The 21,118-nt window shown below is 42.2% G+C and overlaps 1 protein-coding gene across 1 annotated transcript; it reads left to right on the top strand.

The window, feature by feature from the left end:
- The first annotated feature begins 7,400 nt into the window (after positions 1-7,400).
- Positions 7,401-15,170, top strand: LOC142492211 (uncharacterized). Its single transcript, XM_075594884.1, has 2 exons — positions 7,401-7,610; positions 14,513-15,170. Exons 1-2 carry the CDS (start codon positions 7,463-7,465, stop codon positions 15,061-15,063), a joined length of 699 nt encoding a protein of 232 aa, XP_075450999.1. The 5' UTR covers positions 7,401-7,462; the 3' UTR covers positions 15,064-15,170.
- The last annotated feature ends 5,948 nt before the right edge of the window (positions 15,171-21,118 follow it).

The raw sequence follows: 21,118 nt of genomic DNA, 5'->3' as shown, positions 1-21,118 counted from the left end.
GGGCGTTTGTCACATATGGTGGAGAATGCGGGTCGACACTAAAAAGTCTGTGGGTTTGCAAATAAATGCGGGGGTTTAAAATGGCCGCCGAGCTGAACTAAAGTACAGATGCTATGAGTGAAGTCTGTCCCAATGTGTATATCAGTTGTGCTTCTAGCATACACAGAGAATGTGCGAAGTGTGGATGCAATAGCACCCTGAACCCAAACAGAAAACCAAAATGTTTTGCTGAAGAAGAAAAAAAAAAAAAAAATTGCATCTAGCAAGTGCTGTTTGTAAAGCTAATGCATTTTGCTGAAGTGAGTGAATTTGCAGCTAGCAAGTGCTGTATGCAAGTTGCTGAAGGGAGTGAAATTGCAGCTAGCAAATTGTTCCTGCCGGGTTTCTAAAATGGCCGACGTGAAATGTTTATTTTGTAATGTACATAATCATGAAAAACAGTGTCCCTTCAGGCCATACGATGATGATGATGATGATGATGATGATGATGATGATGATGATGATGACGACTCGTATGTGGCCCCTGGAGGAGAGCCGTACCCACAGATGAATTTAGTATGCTGGGCCTGTCATAAAGTAGGTCACATGGAAGATGTGTGCCCCAAAATTTTCAAAGACAAACAGCTGCAAAAGCAAGCAACGCCCTATGTGTGCAAGCAAGATGTGGAAGCTGATACCAGTGAGCGTGTGCCCAGTACCACTGATATCTCTGGAGCTAATAAAGCAAAAAGAAAGAAGAAGAAAAAGAAAACTGTCCCTCAAGTCACAGGGGAAGTGACCGAGCCACTTGAACCTGCGCTGTCAGGACATGCGTCAGAAAGGCGCCGAGATGTGCTGCAGACCGGAGTGATCGGCAGAATTGTCACGGGAACAGTGGCAAAGGAAAAGGAGGAGCAAAGGGAAGCTGAATCCTTGAACCAGGATAAAGAGGCTTTGGTTTCTGCACTCCAAGCTGCCCGCCATAATTATGAAGTCCTGTGGCAGGATTTGGTGAAGGAGCGAGAATGTTGGAAGAAGGAGCAAGAATCTAACAATAAGGTGCGAGAAGCGAACGCCGAGTTACAGAGGTGTATACTTCCAGCTTTACAAGAGCACGAGGCTTTGAAGAAAACAGAGTCTCTCTTACGGAGTGAGCTGGAAGAGGTGACAACTAGTCTGGAAAATGCCAACACCGTAATTGTCACCATGGATGAAAAACAGATTAAGTCTGACAAATTGATTGCTATCCTAAAACAGAAATACGGGAAGGCTCTACAAGAGGTTCATGCGCTCAGCACAGAGGTGCAACACTTGCGCCTGGAGGGCCACGGTCTGAACACAGAGCTGGGAATGTTGAAGCAAACCCATGAGATTGCCCTAAGTGAGTTAGAGACTGTAAAGCAAGAAAATGAGACTCTGAAATTGGAAAATTCAGATTTGACTGACCAAGCAGAAAAAATAAAGAAACAGTTGACTCAGGAAAAATTAGAAGTGCAGGAAGCACTGATGCACACTCAGAGCCAGCACCAGGAAGAAATGGACGCTCTGAGAACAGAATTGCGAGATGTATGCACAAAACAGAATTCTCTCGTGGAGGAACTTAACATTTTGAAAAAGGAGAAAAGCATTAGAATAATTCAGAAGCACTGCAAAGCTCTTATCCAAGGAAGAAGGGAAAGAGAAAATTATCAGCGTAAACGCGCCGCAACTATCATCCTACAGGCTGCCTACAGAGGGATGAAAATTCGTGTGTTCAATCACCGGAATAAAGCAGCCTGTGTTCTTCAATCATTCTACCGTGCCCGCATGGTACGAAACAGGTTCCTCATTATGAAAGGAGCAACTATAAAAATCCAGTCTCTGACTAGGATGACACAGAACAGGATTCGCTATCAAACCCTGAGAAATGCGTCACTGGTTATCCAGCGGTACTTCCGCCTGAATAAATGTAGACCTCAGGAAAGAGAGGTCCAAGACTACATGCCTGCCGGCTGCAAAGGTAAAATGCCACAGGGTACAGCCGGAGTTAGTGAGAGCCCCATCAAGGTGAAGGTGCTCCAGGTAGTCAGTGCTTCATCTTCTAAGTACCATATAATTGCCCCAAAGGAAAAATCCCAAATCTCTGAGAGTGATGGTCGTGAGAAAATACATGGCAGTAAGAAGTACCTTAAAGGTACAAAGGTCGCAAATCAAAAGCGACGAAGGTCAACGCTGGCCTTGAATTTTTCCGGATCTCGCCACTCTGGGCCACAATATAAAGACAAAGACTATCCGGGCCCAGAGTTCCGTCAGAAGCTAAAGAAACAGTCCAGTCATTTGCAGTTTGCAGCGGCCTATGAAATAAAGTCAGGAAATGTAATGGACTGGAAGTCAAAGAAAAAAAAAAAAAAAAAATGTGTTTGGGGAATTGACCGATATTTTTTGTTATTACACGTGTGGACTATGTCACGGACACTTAACTATGCAAATAAGCTATTGTAGTTAAGGTATATTAGGCCTCTAGAATAAGCATTTTGTCAAGGGTACAGTGTTATATTGGTTCTCTGTGTTGAAAATGTAGCTAAACTACAAATTAATATACAGGGTTGATGGCCCTTTCAGTTGGTAAATTATATAATGAAGTTCATATTCGTGTCATGTGAATACTTAATGTTGTACTGAGGAGTTAGCTCAAGTATTTCAGGTAGGACGCTCACCCCAGTGAGGTCCATGGCCGCTCACCCCAGTAGGTGTGAGCTGGGGAGGGGGATATGTGACATAGTCCAAAGATGTTAGGCAGCTTTCTGCCCCATTTTAGAGCAGAAAGTGCAGGAATAGTTACAAATGATCCGTTCCACAGCTTCCCATTACCTCAGGCAGCTGGATGGAAAATCCAGACCACAGATTACAATGGCTCTAGTTCTCCCTCACCTGCTCTTCTAATCACATGCACAGGTATTTAGAGCAGAGAGGTTTTGCATTTCACTCTCTCTCCTTGGAGCCTGGGGGCTGGGGGTGTCGCTACTCTCCTGCATCCAGTATCGAGGTTGACGGCCTCTCCACGTATGACAGTACCAGAGGATTTGCCTGGACACCACGAACAGATAAGACAAAACAAATGATTACTGCTGTTGCTAAAAGACTGTGCTGTATCTTGTGTCCCTAAATGAGAGAGCATTGTTTTAAGCTGGGGAACCAGTTTAGTTGGCCAGCAGCTGTTAGAGAGACTGATTCTGATGTGTAGTTAGATCCCTGAAAGGGATAGGATTTGCTTATATGATTTTGGTTTTATTTCTTGAAATAACAGTGTGGGAAATATTGTAACACTGAAATGTGTGAACTGCTGAATGAAAGTATCTGAGTACCTCTAACCTACACATGTTAAAGCTGCAGTACCTTACTTGGATGAAAATAAAGCAGGCAGAAGCCTGAGTTAAGCAGCATAATACTTTGCATGATCCTGTTTGTTGTATAATTAACCCTAGAAGACTGTGTCGGGAAGAACCCAGACAGACGTCAGCACTACAAAAGAGGGGCGTTTGTCACAATATATATAGTTTTCGACAAACCTATACATTTTCTCGCCCCGGGCGAGTGGATTTAACCCCCGGGCGAGTAAATATTGGCCCAAGCAGCACACGTTTGGTACTAGGTGGCGAGTAGATTTTTTTGTGTGGCGAGTAGATTTTTTGGTGATTTGTCAACCACTGTATATATATAGCAAATGGAAATATTACTGTATGCTCATTTGCATGTCTTAGACAGGTCTGCAACCCTGCCTTTCACCATTATCACCCAGCACACAGTGCTTCCACTGCAGCAAGGGATTCTGGGAAATGACATGCAAATGAGCACACAGTGCCACCTTTTGCTTCAAAACCATATAACATCTGTAAGCTTTTGCTTGCATCATTTCACAGCTTTGAGCACAGCCTGGGTTAAGATGCATTACTATCCTGTTTTAATGTTGTTTTTATATATTTTTAAAACTTTGTTGCATATGTTTAGTGGGTATTTGGTGGTGATATTTAGTAGTAGCTTCCTGCTTCTCACTGAAAGCTTGTGGTTGGATTATTTTCCACTTAGATTGTCATTTAATTCTCAGATATGTTTTTACTCACCTTGAATCAATGGTATTGTGATTGCATTACAGAAGCTGCTACAAAAAGGATCCCTCCTGGTTTACCTTATTCACTCTTTGAGAAAGTACCATGACGGTATGACACACATCAGAGGGATTTTTTGGAGTGTTCTAACCTTTAATAAATCGTTTTAACGGTATTTTGTCCAGCTAACTTTTCCTCGGGTCGCAGTGCACGCCTGTGCTTTTTTTTCTATTTGTACTTACCTACCTTTACTGGAGCACGTGGACATGAGGACCACTCAAGACTGTTTGCCTTCACCACTACAGATGGAGGAACACTTTCATATCTGTGAGTTCCTGTTTAGTTTTTCAGGCTCCTTCTTTGTGGGTCCCATGACACGTTTTTTCCTTCACCCCTTCCCCTTACCTGTTTCTATGGTCCACTACTGTTCAGTTGCCTGCTGTTTTCATTACGATATATATGTGGTTTACATGCACGATACGGGACTGAATGATTCAATGTTCCATTAGGGATTATCAACACATTATTGCATTCCCTTTCTCGCTGAGCTAGCGCACCGGCTTTGGGGTTCATTTCCCATGTTTTCTTCTCTTTGTCTTCCCTTGGGCATGATACTGAACATAGTCTAGTGATGTCCGCTTCCTGTCGCCACCGTTGGATGAGCCTTGTGCTGTATTCCTTCTTGCATTATCACCATGCTGGTTTTTTTGGTAATTATTTTGGTCATTGCTGCTTTTTAGTACTGAACCACTAATGAATGTGTATAAAATGTGTATTGCATCTTTGTTTTACTGTATTATACAGGTAAAATGAAAGGTATAAGTCTACTTTTGACACCTTGCAACATTCACCTGCCCCAGTGACTTCAGCGGTACTGTACATAAAAATCTCAGAAATTGCATTGCCACTCACTGATCTTGACCAGACCTACAGATGCAGCGCTGCAAGAATGGTAAAAAACAGAAAAAATACTGTGCGCTACTATCTAACTAACTACTAGGATATGTAACATATGGATATACACAGTGCAGTGACTAAACCATAAAAATATGTGATAAAGAATTATACCACAGCTCCCACAGTGAGATATGTAAAAAAATAAATAAATTATATCACATAACCGTGTTGAGGATACGGGCGTCTGCTGCTATAAACACAGGGGGTGGCTCAGCACCCCACACACACTATAGAAAATGGAAACAAAAGAAAACAGCGCACAACGCCAAATAGTGAAGCAAGTTCAACAATATAATTCAAATTAAAGGGGTAATATATCTGCGTACATAATAATGGTTGGTTAAGTGCATTTAGTGTGTATCACACTGTTTACCACTCGGCAGCTGCTGTCAGGAGAGTCAGGTGCTTGCTTCTCTCAGCTAGTGCCACTCCGTTGGTTCTGGGACAGGGCGTCAGTCTTTTGCTCCCAAGGGGGTTTCACCTTGCAACATTCACCTGCCCCAGTGACTTCAGCGGTACTGTACATACAAATCTCAGAAATTGCATTGCCACTCACTGATCTTGACCAGACCTACAGATGCAGCGCTGCAAGAATGGGCTGGTCAACCGTGTACAATGCCCTGACAGTCCACGGCACAGTACATAGCAGGCTGTAATGGCCCATCAGGATTAACACAGCGGGGGTCCCTGCATCTGAATGAGACTCGCGCTGTGTTAATCCTACCGGGCTGCACCTGTCTGTAAGAGATGTGCAGTAAGAGTGATACAGAATCAAACACTCTACCTGCGCGCCTCTAATAGGCGATCGCACAGCTTTTATTTTACTAACACAGTATTGAAGCAGGGTGTCTCCGGAGCTGAACCGCATTCATTTAAATACTCCCGCGTCATGGCCGACATGACCGGGACATTTAAACAATGCAGGGAGATACCGGCACCCCATAAAGGGGCCTGTAACTCGGGAAGCAGGGGGTCCCAGGACCTGAAATTAACTTCCCAGTTCCAGACCCTGCTCACCTCACCTCGTACCCGGCTCACGTCGCCCCGGACCCAGCCCATCACATCTAATACCCTGTTCAGCCCAACTCTGATGTGGCTCACCTTGCCCTGTGCTCAGGTCAGCCCAACTCACCTCACCTTGGATCCAGCTCAGCCCAACCCCCAACAAAGAGCTCCAGCTTCCTAACTGCAACTGGTGACTAGGTCAGACGCAGCTTGGCAATGTCGGGTGAATTTGTAACGTTTATTTATGTTCTCCCTGAACAAGACACATGTACACCTGTGCCACCGCAGACAGACAGGGACACTTGGAAGGAATGTTGGACCTCATTTTGGAGAGAATCGACCAAATGGCGAGGGACATCGCGGGTCTCTATTCTAGGCCCAGAGCAGCAGGAGAGCAAGACATCTGGAAGAACAACCCCCACCCAGTGTGCCCATGCCACACTCAGGTGTTAGCCAATAGCCACAATTTTCTCTGTATATGAGCCACAATTCAATTCAAGGGCGCACAATTCACGCACAATTCAAGGGCGTTAAAGACGCAATCAATGCACTTTTACAGCATCAGAGAACTGTGGGTTGGAATCATCCAAGTGAAGAATTGATGGATTGCATATTTTAAAAAAAAAAAAAAAAAAAAGTTTTTAATGAAGTACAGTTTTAAAAATATTTTAATTCAGTCATTTATTCTAATCATTGTTTAATTCTTCTTTTCATCCTTGTTTGGCAGACTGATGAGCATTAACACCAGGTTTGTGTCCAGGAAAACAAACCTATAGCGCAAAGGAAAAAAAAAACAAACGGTGTAATATTTAATGGAAAGAGACAATTCCCATTATATTAATATCCATTATTTTTTTTTGCCATCAGTGATGTAATGGGGCGAAGGAGTTAACTCACTCCCTATGCAAGGATAAGGGCTGGGACCCGCTGCGCCCGTTGGCGCGGGCGGCGGCGTGAGCGCAACTTACCATTGCGGTTTGAACTCACGATCGGGTCCCAGTCCCTCCTCACTTGCAACTTGCGACATACTGTGACGCGGCAGCCAGCAGGAGACACGAGAGAATGGTGTTCTCTTGCGGCAACGCGTCACATGGTACGCGAAGGGGCCAATCATAGACTGGCTCCCTTCAACCAATGGCAAGCCAGCTATTGCTAGCCAATGGGAGCAAAGTATTTCAAACACGGAAGAGGGAAAACTTGTGTTTGAAAACATTGCTTTCAAGCCATTCACCTTGTAAGTTGCTTGTAGTTTTCAGCTAGCTTTATTTATTTAATTTAATATTTATTATAGTTAGATATTATATTACAGTTGTTTATTTATTATTTATTTGTAATCTGTATAGTTATTTATTATAGCTATTTATTATAATTTATTATATTTATTTATTATATCTCTTCAATATCGTTATTTTTTATTTATTTATATTTATTTAATTATGAACATGGATAGCTCCAGCATAGAGCAGCTCATATCTGAGATATACAAACGCGATCCTCTTTGGAACCAGAAGGCCAACACATATCATGACCGTTTCCTGACCAAGAAATTGTGGAGCGAGATTGGAGAAATAATGTCCTGTGGAAGTAAGTAAATATGAAATTAAACTGTCTGAATATGTTATATAAATAGTATTGATGTCATTTAGTAACTTAAGTGCATTAAGTTACTGTTTAGAATTTAATATACATGCATTAAGTTAATCATTTGTATCTTCACTAATTTTGCGATGGCCGTATATAGGATGTGTATATATATATATATATACACACACACACACACACACACATCTATATATACACATATCTATATACACACACACACACGTGTATAGTGTGTGTGTGTGTGTAATATATATATATATATAAATGTAGCGGTCATGTAAAATGGCTACAGTCATCTCTCCTGCTGACAGTAAGGCCTGGTAAGTTGTGGGCATGCCAGCAGTAATTATGGAGGTTTGCCCTCACACCCTGGTGGGGTGCCCTGTGTATGGATGGGAGTGGTCACAGGCTCTGACTCCATGGTTAGTGATGTCAGAGGTGTGTCAGCTTCCAGAGTGTACATAAGGCACAGCACTGTGTCTAAAAGTTAGTTCTGCTAAGTCTGAGGAGTTCTGAGTAGTTCTGTGTCCTGCGTGGTTCTGAGAAGAGTTATGTTATAGTAGCTGAGTAGGAAGACTGTGTCCAGGGACCTGGCACAGGGTAAAGACATCCCGGCTGGGATAGGGAATCCCTATTAAAGGAGAATTACACCTTTCAAAGGGAAGCACTGAGGGACAATGAGTGGCTAGAGAAACTACTGCGAGGGGCAGTTAACCCACCTCAACCAATAAAGATGCTCTTAATCACAAACCCTCTCGTGTACATGTGTGGAGTGAATGTACAGAGAGGAGCACCACAGAGGAGTTCCTCGCCAGGACCATCCCCAAGTGACCGAAGGGACCCTGATGAGGTGGAGGCGCTGCACTGGAACTAGGTAGGACTCAGCACACTACCTCAGCTGCCTGTCTGGACGGGTCCTCCCCACACACCATCATGCGGGAGACTCAGGAGTCCTGTTGCCAACAGGTGCACCACCAGACACTATCACACTGTAATGGGGGCCGGTTAGACCACAGGGGCCAATGTGAGATTGGGTGGGTCAGGCCGGGCCACAAATACCGTTACATATATATGTGTGTATTGCCCCATGCCTGATGTGTAGGCCCTATTGTGTACAATGTGGATTGCCCCATACCTGATGTGTAGGCCCTATTGTGTACAATGTGGATTGCCCCATGCCTGATGTGTAGGCCCTATTGTGTGTGTGTGTGTGTGTGTGTATGTATGTATGTATATATATATTGTGACAAACGCCCCTCTTTTGTAGTGCTGACGCCTGTCTGGGTTCTTCCCGACACAGTCTTCTAGGGTTATTTAATACAAAAACAGGATCATGCAAAGTATTAAGCTGCTTAACTCAGGCTTCTGCCTGCTTTATTTTCATCCAAGTAAGGTACTGCAGCTTTAACATGTGTAGGTTAGAGGTACTCAGATACTTTCATTCAGCAGTTCACTCATTTCAGTGTTACAGTATTTCCCACACTGTTATTTCAAGTAAAAAGAAACCAAATGATATAAACAAAATCCTATCCCTTTCAGGGATCTAACTACACATCAGAATCAGTCTCTCTAACAGCTGCTGGCCAACTAACCTGGTCCCCCAGCTTAAAACAATGCCCTCTCATTTAGGGTCACTTAGATACAGCACAGTCTTTAGCAACAGCAGTAAACATTTGTTTGGTCTTATCTGTTCGTGGTGGGAACTCGGTCCCGTGTCCAGGCAAATCCTCTGGTACTGTGATACTTGGAGGGGCCGTCAACCCCGAAACTGAAAACAGGGGAGCAGCGATACCCCCAGCCTCCAGGCTCTAAGGAGAGAGAGTGAAATGCAAAACCTCTCTGCTCTAAGTACCTGTGCATGTGATTAGAAGAGCAGGTGAGGGAGAACTAGAGCCATTGTAATCTGTGGTCTGGATTTTCCATCCAGCAGTCTGAGTTAATGGGAAGCTGTGGAATGGATCATTTTTAACTATTCCTGCACTTTCTGACCTAAAACGGGGCAGAAAGCTGCCTAACATCTTTGGACTATGTCACATATCCCCCTCCCCAGCTCACACCTACTGGGGTGAGCGGCCATGGACCTCACTGGGGTGAGCGTCCTACCTGAAATACTTGAGCTAACTCCTCAGTACAACATTAAGTATTCACATGACACGAATATTAACTTTTTTTTCCACGGCAATTATGGACAATAGTTTTTGTCATAAGAGACTATACTTGGCAAACATATTTTGTTGCTCTATATTAGGGAACTATTTTGAAAAATAAATGTCTAGCACACATTCTTACAACCCAGGATATGCTAAATATATTCACAAAACCAGACAATTTCTATTACCTCCCTGGGTTTTTCTACTCTAGAATATGAATCTCATATATTTACCAACAAAAAGGGCCATCAACCCTGTATATTAATTTGTAGTTTAGCTACATTTTCAACACAGAGAACCAATATAACATTGTAATATTGACAAAATGCTTATTCTAGAGGCCTAATATACCTTAACTACAATAGCTTATTTGCATAGTTAAGTGTCCGTGACATAGTCCACACGTGTAATAACAAACAAAAAATATCGGTCAATTCCCCAAACACATTTTTTTTTTTTTTTTTTTTTTTCTTTGATTTCCAGTCCATTACATTTCCTGACTTTATTTCATAGGCTGCTGCAACCTGCAAATGACTGGACTGTTTCTTTAGCTTCTGACGGAACTCTGGGGCCGGATAGTCTTTGTCTTTATATTGTGGCCCAGAGTGGCAAGATCCGGAAAAATTCAAGGCCAGCGTTGACCTTCGTCGCTTTTGCTTTGCAACCTTTGAACCTTTATGGTACTTCTTACTGCCATGTATTTTCTCAAGACCATCACTCTCAGAGATTTGGGATTTCCCCTCTGGGGCAATTATATGGTACTTAGAAGATGAAGCACTGATTACCTTGATGGGGCGCTCACTAACTCCGGCTGTACCCTGTGGCATTTTACCTTTGCAGCTGGCAGGCATGTAGTGTTGAGCCTCTCTTTCCTGAGGCCTACATTTATTAAGGCGGAAATACCGCTGTATAACCAGTGACGCATTTCTCAGGGTTTGATAGTGAATCCTGTTCTGTGTCATCCTAGTCAGAGACTGGATCTTTATAGTTGCTCCTTTCATAATGAGGAACCTGTTTCGTACCATGCGGGCACGGTAGAATGATTGAAGTACACAGGCTGCTTTATTCCGGCGATTAAACTGACGAATTTTCATCCCTCTGTAGGCAGCCTGTAGGATGATAGTTGTGGCGCGTTTACGCCGATAATTTTCTCTTTCCCTTCTTCCTTGGATAAGAGCTTTGCAGTGCTTCTGAATTATTCTAATGCTTTTCTCCTTTTTCAAAACGTTAAGTTCCTCCACGAGAGAATTCTGTTTTGTGCATACATGTCGCAATTCTGTTCTCAGAGCATCCATTTCTTCCTGGTGCTGGCTCTGAGTGTGCATCAATGTATTCTGTAGTGCTTCCTGCACTTCTAATTTTTCCTGAGTCAACTGTTTCTTTACTTTTTCTGCTTGGTCAGTCAAATCTGAATTTTCCAATTTCAGTGTCTCATTTTCTTGCTTTACAGTCTCTAACTCACTCAGGGCAATCTCATGGGTTTGCTTCAACATTCCCAGCTCTGCGTTCAGACCGTGGCCCTCCAGGCGTGAGTTTTGCACCTCTGTGCTGAGCGCGTGAACCTCTTGTAGAGCCTTCCCGTATTTCTGTTTTAGGATAGCAATTACGGTGTTGGCCTTTTCCAGACTAGTCGTCACCTCTTCCAGCTCACTCCGTAAGAGAGACTCTGTTTTCTTCAAAGCCTCGTACTCCTGTAAAGCTGGAAGTATACACCTCTGTAATTCGGTGTTCGATTCTCGCTCTTTCATCCAACATTCTCGCTCCTTCTTGCTCCATTCTCGCTCCTTCACCAAATCCTGCCACAGGACTTCATAATTATGGCGGGCAGCTTGGAGTGCAGAAACCAAAGCCTCTTTATCCTGGTTCAAGGATTCAGCTTCCCTTTGCTCCTCCTTTTCCTTTGCCACTGTTCCCGTGACAATTCTGCCGGTCACTCCGGTCTGCAGCACATCTCGGCGCCTTTCTGACGCATGTGCTGACAGCACAGGTTCAAGTGGCTCGGCCACTTCCCCTGTGACTTGAGGAACAGTTTTCTTTTTCTTCTTCTTTCTTTTTGCTTTATTAGCTCCAGAGATATCAGTGGTACTGGGCACACACTCACTGGTAGCTTCCACATCTTGCTTGCACTCACAGGGCGTTGCTTGCTTTTGCAGCTGTTTGTCTTTGAAAATTTTGGGACACACATCTTCCATGTGACCTACTTCACGACAGGCCCAGCATACTAAATTCATCTGTGGGTACGGCTCTCCTCCCGGGGCCACATACGAGTCGTCGTCATCATCATCGTATGGCCTGAAGGGACACTGTTTTTCAAGATTACGTGCATTGCAAAACAAACATTCCACGTCGGCCATTTTATAAACCCGGCAGAGACAATTTGCTAGCTGCAATTTCACTCACTTCAGCAACTTACATACAGCACTTGCTAGCTGCAAATTCACTCACTTCAGCAAAAAGGCATTAGCTTTACAAACAGCACTTGCTAGATGCAAAAAAAATTTTTTTTTTCTTTAGCAAAACATTTTGGTTTTCTGTTTGGGTTCAGGGTGCTATTGCATCCACACTTCGCACATTCTCTGTGTATGCTAGAAGCACAACTGATATACACAGTGGGACAGACTTCACTCATAGCATCTGTACTTTAGTTCAGCTGGGCGGCCATTTTAAAGCCCCGCATTTATTTGCAAACCCACAGACTTTTTAGTGTCGACCCGCATTCTCCACCATATGTGACAAACGCCCCTCTTTTGTAGTGCTGACGCCTGTCTGGGTTCTTCCCGACACAGTCTTCTAGGGTTATTTAATACAAAAACAGGATCATGCAAAGTATTAAGCTGCTTAACTCAGGCTTCTGCCTGCTTTATTTTCATCCAAGTAAGGTACTGCAGCTTTAACATGTGTAGGTTAGAGGTACTCAGATACTTTCATTCAGCAGTTCACTCATTTCAGTGTTACAGTATTTCCCACACTGTTATTTCAAGTAAAAAGAAACCAAATGATATAAACAAAATCCTATCCCTTTCAGGGATCTAACTACACATCAGAATCAGTCTCTCTAACAGCTGCTGGCCAACTAACCTGGTCCCCCAGCTTAAAACAATGCCCTCTCATTTAGGGTCACTTAGATACAGCACAGTCTTTAGCAACAGCAGTAAACATTTGTTTGGTCTTATCTGTTCGTGGTGGGAACTCGGTCCCGTGTCCAGGCAAATCCTCTGGTACTGTGATACTTGGAGGGGCCGTCAACCCCGAAACCGAAAACAGGGGAGCAGCGATACCCCCAGCCTCCAGGCTCTAAGGAGAGAGAGTGAAATGCAAAACCTCTCTGCTCTAAATACCTGTGCATGTGATTAGAAGAGCAGGTGAGGGAGAACTAGAGCCATTGTAATCTGTGGTCTGGATTTTCCATCCAGCAGTCTGAGTTAATGGGAAGCTGTGGAATGGATCATTTTTAACTATTCCTGCACTTTCTGACCTAAAACGGGGCAGAAAGCTGCCTAACATCTTTGGACTATGTCACAATATATATATATATATATATATATATATATATATATATATATATATATATATATATATATATATATATATATATATATATATACATACATACATCCACACACACGTGTGGATGGTGTATGTGTATATATATATAAAAAAAAAATATATATATATATAAACACACACACAAACACGTGAACTGTGGGCCCTGTTGTGTACAATGTGGATTGCCACATGCCTGATGTGTAGGCCCTATTGTGTGTGTGTGTGTGTGTGTGTGTATATATATATACATACATACATACATACATACATACATACACACGTGTGGATGGTGTGTGTGTGTATGTGTATGTGTGTGTATATATATATATACAGGCATACCCCGGTTTAAGTACACTCACTTTAAGTACACTCGCGAGTAAGTACATCTCGCTCAATAGGCAAACAGCAGCTCACGCATGCGCCTGTCAGCACATCCTGAACAGCAATACCGGCTCCCTACCTGTACCGAAGCTGTGCGCAAGCGGGGAGAGTATAGAGCCTGTTACACATGCGTTATTTCCATCAGTTATGCACGTATATGACGTTTGCAGTAAAGTACATGCATCGATAAGTGGTAAAAAGGTAGTGCTTCACTTTAAGTACATTTTCACTTTACATACATGCTCCGGTCCCATTGCGTACGTTAATGTGGGGTATGCCTGTATATATATATATATATATATATATATATATATATATATATATATATATATATATATAGCAACTGTAAATATTACTGTATGTTCATTTGCATGTCTTAGACAGGTTTGCAACCCTGTCTTTCCCCATTGTCACCCAGCATACAGCGCTTCCACTGCAGCAAGGGATTCTGGGAAATGACATGCAAATGAGCACTCAGTGCCACCTTTTGTCTCAAGCTCGTATTACACAAGCCAATCCTCAAGCCACTGCATGCTGTTTTAAACACAGCTTTTAAACAGAGGCTGGGATGAGATGCAAAGCCATTAGACCTACTCACATACATGTTTCAACCTTGATGGGTATCATCAGTGTGAGGCTGGTCTTAATATATATATATATATATAAACACACACAAACACGTGAACTGTGGGCCCTATTTTGTACAATGTGGATTGCCCCATGCCTGATTTGTAGGCCCTATTGTATTACAACAATTGAAAGTATTTTTACATTTGTCTCTAATATTTAGCTTCTTTTTTTTTTTAGCTGACATCCTGCGAACCAAGTGGAAGAACTTGCGGAATTCCTTCCGTAGGGAGCTGAATAAAGTTATACACCCACGCTCAGGTGACGCAGCAGCAAGTGTACATGAGTACACATCTTCATGGCCGTACTTCTCCATGATGCTCTTCCTAAAAGAGCAAATGACGCCTGCACAGACGGTCTGCAATCTTGAAAATAGCAACACTGAACTCCCAGGGAATTCCACGGACAATACGCTGGATGTAAGTGTGGAGGACACTTCCTTCAGTGTGACCCCGCCATCCCCATCAGAACCTCCAACGAAGAAAAGGAAGCCAAATAATGACTACAATTTTTTTTTACTAGCCATAGAAGAAAATAAACTTGTTATATTAGCCAATGCATTACATGATTCACCACCACCACCACCCACACCACCACCTGTAGAAGACTGTGAGGACTTATCTTTTTTGAAAAGTCTACCACCACAGCTCAAAACTTTAGATCCAATCAAAAAATTGCTTGTGCGAAATCAAATCAACATGGTTGTGGTGAATGCGATGCAAGACAGTTAGTATGTTTGTAGTGCATGCAAGTTCATTTATTTCTGTATGTTTTTATTGCACAAAATGTTAAACCACCACCCCCTCCCTAAAGTTAATAAAGTTTATTTTTGATTCAACATTTTGTCGTTTATTATGATGTTTAATGCTAAAGGTAATCGCGTTAGAGTTGGGGGCAATAGGAGGACCGTATAGCGGGCATATGAGAGGGCATGAACTAGGGACATAAAAAGGTGATTTATAAAGAAACAAAATATTTAAAATGAAATATGTTTTATTGAACTTTTGAGGATTGGGGTACATACTTATGAGCATAAAAAAACAATACAGGTTGCAAACATAATTAGTAAGTTAAGTGCAAGGCACTACACAATATTTTGCCATGGGATAGCTCCGTCACCATTAAAATAATCCCTGAATGAGTCACGAATGGTTTTTGCCATGTTCCCGGTTGAACTATTTGCCCGACTTCTCGCCAGCTGTGTACTAGGGACATGCGCCACATCCACTGATGATACGTCACAAGTACCTTCCAAATCAATTACAATATTATGTAATATAGTAACACATTGCACAATACGCTTTGCATTTGGCACTGATGTTTCAATAGACTTTAAAAGCAATCTCCATTTCGCTGTCATAATGCCAAATGCGCACTCCACACAGCGTCTCGCTCTGGAAAGTCTATAATTAAAAATTTCTTTCTCTTTTGTTAGTCCTTGTCGACTGTATGGCTTCATGAGGTATTGTAGCAACGGATAGGCCTCATCTCCTAAAAGAACATGCGGTAACATTTGGGTATTTTGGCTCAACGGTAAACTTTTCTCCAAAGGCAACGGTAATTTCTTTTCTTCTATAAACCGATAAAGTGATGAGGCTTTAAAGACCCCGCCATCGCTTTGCTTTCCAAATGCTTCAATGTCAACGGCAATAAATTTACAATTTGTGTCTGCAACACCTTGCAAAACAATGGAATGGTAATGTTTATAATTGAAATACATGGTGCCCGAATTTTGGGGTTGCTTCATACGGATATGTTTCCCATCAATACAGCCAATACAATTCGGAAAATTCCATTTGCTGTAAAATTCGCTTGCCACCATACTCAAGCTTTCAACGCTTGGAAAAGGCATATGAACATCCCTGAAAGTACAGTATATAGCATTGCATGTCTCGTAGATAATTCTTGCCACTGTAGTTTTCCCCATCCGAAATGAGAATGCCAAGCCACGGAACGGTGTTCCAGTCGAAAGAAATCTGTAGGAGGAAAGGGAAAACAATATATTAATAATAAATATATATAAAATAATGTTTGTGTGTATTTGTGCCCCCTGTGAATGGCCGGCGGCGTGACAGTCACACCACCCACCGCGCATAACATCCACCTGCCGCCCCTTACACCCTACACCTCATATCTCTATACATACACGTCATATATATACACACACACACATATATATATATATATATATGTGTATATATATATATATACACACACACATCTATATATACACATATCTATATACACACACACGTGTATATATATATCTCTATACATACACGTCATATATATATACACACACATTATATATATATATATATATATATTATATATATATATATATATACGTACACACGTACACACACACGTGTATATATATATATATATATCTATACATACACGTCATATATATATATATATACACATATATATACACATATATATACACATATATATACACATATATATACACATATATATACAAATATATATACACATATATATACGTGTACACACACACACACACACACACACACACACACACACACACACACACACACACACACACACACACACACACACACACACACACACACACACAAAAAATCCGGTAGTGCGTTATTAATAAGCAAATAATAGTAGTATAACTTACCTCAGGGTGAGCATTAGCCTTTCATCTCCGCGAATTGTGCAACAAAAATTCGTCTGGATAGGTGTGATTTTGTCATTGATCTAATCCAAAATATAATCAAATGTAGTTATTGTCATTCTCATGTATTCAAAAAAATTTCTGTTGTACTTACGCAGTACTGGGTACAAGGTTGAAAATTCGCCATGTGATGCACGGTGGCGATTTATTTCGTGCACGTTGGTTTCCCGCTCATCCAATAACATGGATCTCATGCATGCACTGTCCATAAGCAGGAAAATTGCAATCTTCTTTAATTTTGCTTTCCTTGAGAGCGCCATTTTGGCTGCTTGTGTGTGGAGCTGCTGCAGTGCTGTGAGCCCTGCTTTGTTTTTGGTCCCCGCCCCCCCTGTCATGGCCGCGCCCCCTCACGTCATGGCCGCCCCCCCCCCCGACCCGTTTGGCCACGCCCCCCCGCTCCGACAAAAGTTTCCTGTAGACCGCAGATCGCGGTACAGCGAGTTGCACGCGCCGCCGGCAAGCAAGCCAGCCGTGCGGACGCGTGCAACGGGACCTTAGCCTAAGGAAGCTACACGCTGGTGTCCGGTTTCCTGCCTGAGGCTTCATATTAACTCCTGATTGAGCAGGGTTTAAAAGGCAGGAAGGAGCTGCTGGTCAGTCCTTAGATTCCCTGCTCTTCAAGAGAGTAGGGTCACAGAGGATTGCCCGTGACCCTGCTAGGATTCACACCCAGCAACAGAGCTCCAGCCTACAGGGACCCAGACTTCTTGTTCACCAGAGGGATTTGCCTAGGAACAGTGGGAACCTCAAAACCTTGCACCACAGAGAAGCCTGCACAGAAATAGGGCAAGAGGGGACTTGGGAGCAGCAGGACAGCAACGCCTGCATCTGACATTCACCTGGAGATACCGGAGTCACTGGACCAGCACATGCAGATAAAGACTTTTAATATTGTTCCCTGCTATTGTGTTGTAATTTTTGGGGCTGGTAACTGGCCAGCCAGGTAGCTTTGGGCTGTACTATTTAGTAAGTCTCCCAAGGTAGAGTAGGCTTTCTCTTTATGCTTTGTGTTGTGCCTTAAAGGGACTGTGTGTCCAATGTTTTGTTGTTGTGTTTGTGCAGAAATAAACCACGTTTTGGTACAGCCTAAAATGCATTATGTGGTCTTAACTGACCTCACCTAGAGGCCGCTCCGTCACAAATGGCGTTAGATAATTAACAACTAATAGAATTTACACGGCCGATGAAATTTAGGTCCATATTAATTATTGATAGTCGTTTTATTCCAGTGTATATGCAGTTAAAAACTCTTTATATCTGCATTTAATTTAACATTGTTCTCCAATTATAATATTGTCAACCTATTTAAGTTTAATATATAGGAACAATCTGCACCTTACACTAAGTTGATCTTTAGTTCAATATTTCCATTTTAGCAGATACTTTAATTACCATACAGAGATTTATTCAAGTTGTGTCCTTTTCACCATATATTTCTAGGGATAACTTATAAATTTGCTTTTGAGTAGGGCGCCATACTGTTGTTTCTGATCCGTTTTTTGTTCTGTATTCATTATCATTGCACTTTTTCCCAATTAATAGAATAGTGTGTGTGTATATATATATATCTATATATATATATAGATATATATATATATACACAGTGTTCGACAAACCTATACATTTGCACGCCCCGGGCGAGTGGATTTAACATCGTGGCGAGCTCCTATTGGCCCAAGCAGCACACGTGTGGTACTAGGTGGCGAGTAGATATTTTTGTTCGGCGAGTAGATTTTTTGGTGATTTATATATATATATATTATAGCAGCTGAGACTGACACCCCAATGAAGCTGTGCAAAATGCTTATGGGGAAGAGACTAAGCCAGCAAACATGGCGAGGAAATGCAAAACGTTAATAGACCTCACGTGAAGCAGAAGGACTATGTGCAAGGAAGCCAAGATAGTTGAGCAGAACAGACCTGTTTTTAAGCATACTGATTTGGGACCACCCCCCATGCACAATATCTACCTTCAGATTGTGAGTGCAATGTGCATTTTTTTTTAATGTATTTTTATCGTATTTAACCAGGTTACATTATGGTTTTGCCTTTGCTATCTTTCCATATTACTCGCACCTGTCAGACATCAGACTGAAAAGATTTAAAGCCCAGTGGTCTCGGTGCTGGATCCTTGTTCTCTCCACGACATCAAACTGATGTACAAGAGTATTGATGCCCAACAACGCTTTCTTTTTGCTTGATCAAGAAGTTTTCTTGCAAGTGTGGACCATTAGCGTGGGAATTGTCTCTTTCCGTTACATATTACACTTTTTTTCCTTTGCGCTACAGGTTTGTTTTCCTGGACATTTGCCTTTCTTCTCTTCGGGATAGAGGCTCAAACCTAAACAATGATAAAAAAATATATATCGTGCGCAACTAATAAACCTCTAATATTATCAGTGATACAATGTGTATTAACATATACCCTTCTAATTTTTACTCAACTGGTAAAACCACAAAAAAAAACCAGTGAGAAAAAAAATATATATATTTTTTTACATAACCGTGTAATGTGATGTAGAAAGCGTCTGCTGCTATTAAACAGGGGGTGGCTCGGCACCCCCCAAACACTAAAGATATGGAGACAAAAAAACAGCGCACAACGCAAATAGTGAAGTATGAAAGTAACAAGTGTATATTAAAATAGGGGATAAATATTCTGCGTACATCAAGGTATTAGGACATAAACATTGAGTGTGTTAAACACACAAGTTACCACTCGGCGGCCGCTCATACAGGAGTCAGGAGTATGTTTCCCTTGGCAGGCATTTGGGACAGCAGCTGCGATGCTTTTCCTTCCTAGGAACACCTCTGCATTCGGTCACCATCTCTGTGGGAAACTCCTCTCTGGTCAGCTGGGCTTCAGACGGATCGAGCAATCTGCAGCCTGCAGACGCACTGGGAGGGTCCCGGATTGATCAGTGAGGACCTGGGTGGTTCACAGAGCTCTCCGTTTAGTGCAGCCACAAGCAGGGGTGAACTGGCTGACTGGGAATGAAACTCCAACATGTCGCTCTGTTGCGGGTCGCTGCGGAGTGACGTCACAGTGGCGATTTCAAAAGTACACAGCAAAAGCGGAAAAAAGTCTCTAAAGTGCCCAAATTGCACACACAGGATAGAGTAGCAATAAAACACTTGGACCAATTTTATCCTACGTTTCGTAGTCACAACTACTTCCCTGATGAAGTAGTTGTGACTACGAAACTATGTTGTATACTGTATGTTGTATGTTTTTTATTTTTCATGGTATTTGCGCTCCCCGATTCTCTTGGACTTCGAAACCACCTGGATTAAAGAAAGTAATCCCTATCTAGGGTCGAGCAGCATCTGACCAAGTTGTTTGTATAAATTTTATTTGCACAAATTCACTTTTGTTTGTTTAAAGCAAAGTATCATAAGATTGATTTAAATCACTTTCAACACAGTATTCACCTGAAGTTATTTTATAATCCTCACTTAAAGGATCACTGTTTAGATTTAAGCTTGTGATTGCAGCCTTTTCTGGGGTACCCCTGGTACCAAGAACTGCAGGCAGGTTCAGTGAGTATCAAGGAATCTTTATTTACGAGTACACAAGGAGATGACACCTCAACAAGCTGTTTCAGTGTGATCTGAAGTGGGGTCATCCCAGTCTCCGTATTTATACATTATATTTAACCCTTATCTTATATGCATATATTATCCCTTCACCCAATCCACAAGCTCCACATTGCAACCATCCCATAATACTTGTTTCACCCAAATTCCTAGGGAGTACATGGTTTACCTGGGATAATCGCAGAACAAACCTTGCCCAATCACACACTCCACTCTGTACACAGAATGACCAATAAACACTTATCAGACATACACACATACAATAGAGGAGACAAGATGAAAGACCAGTAACCCCAGACCCTTTGTCTTCTCCATAGCCCTCCTGTCGATAATTCTTTCACAAGCGTTATTGGATAACATCCATTTTTTCACAATTTTGTACCTCTATAGTAAGGCAACTATGATACTGGCTTTGGTCAGCTTTTAATTGTACTAGCCACAAAAGCATATGCTTTATTTAACCCCTTCAGGGCTTTCTC

The sequence above is a fragment of the Ascaphus truei genome, chromosome 4 (genome assembly GCF_040206685.1).
Source record: "Ascaphus truei isolate aAscTru1 chromosome 4, aAscTru1.hap1, whole genome shotgun sequence".
Lineage (NCBI taxonomy): Eukaryota > Metazoa > Chordata > Amphibia > Anura > Ascaphidae > Ascaphus > Ascaphus truei.
This window is presented reverse-complemented; position numbering and strand designations above follow the sequence as displayed.

Coding starts and splice junctions, on each gene's coding strand:
- LOC142492211 (XM_075594884.1), top strand. CDS start 7,463: ATGAACATGGATAGCTCCAGCATAGAGCAGCTCATATCTGAGATATAC. Junction 7,611..14,512: donor AGAAATAATGTCCTGTGGAA/GTAAGTAAATAT, acceptor TTTTTTTTTTAG/CTGACATCCTGCGAACCAAG.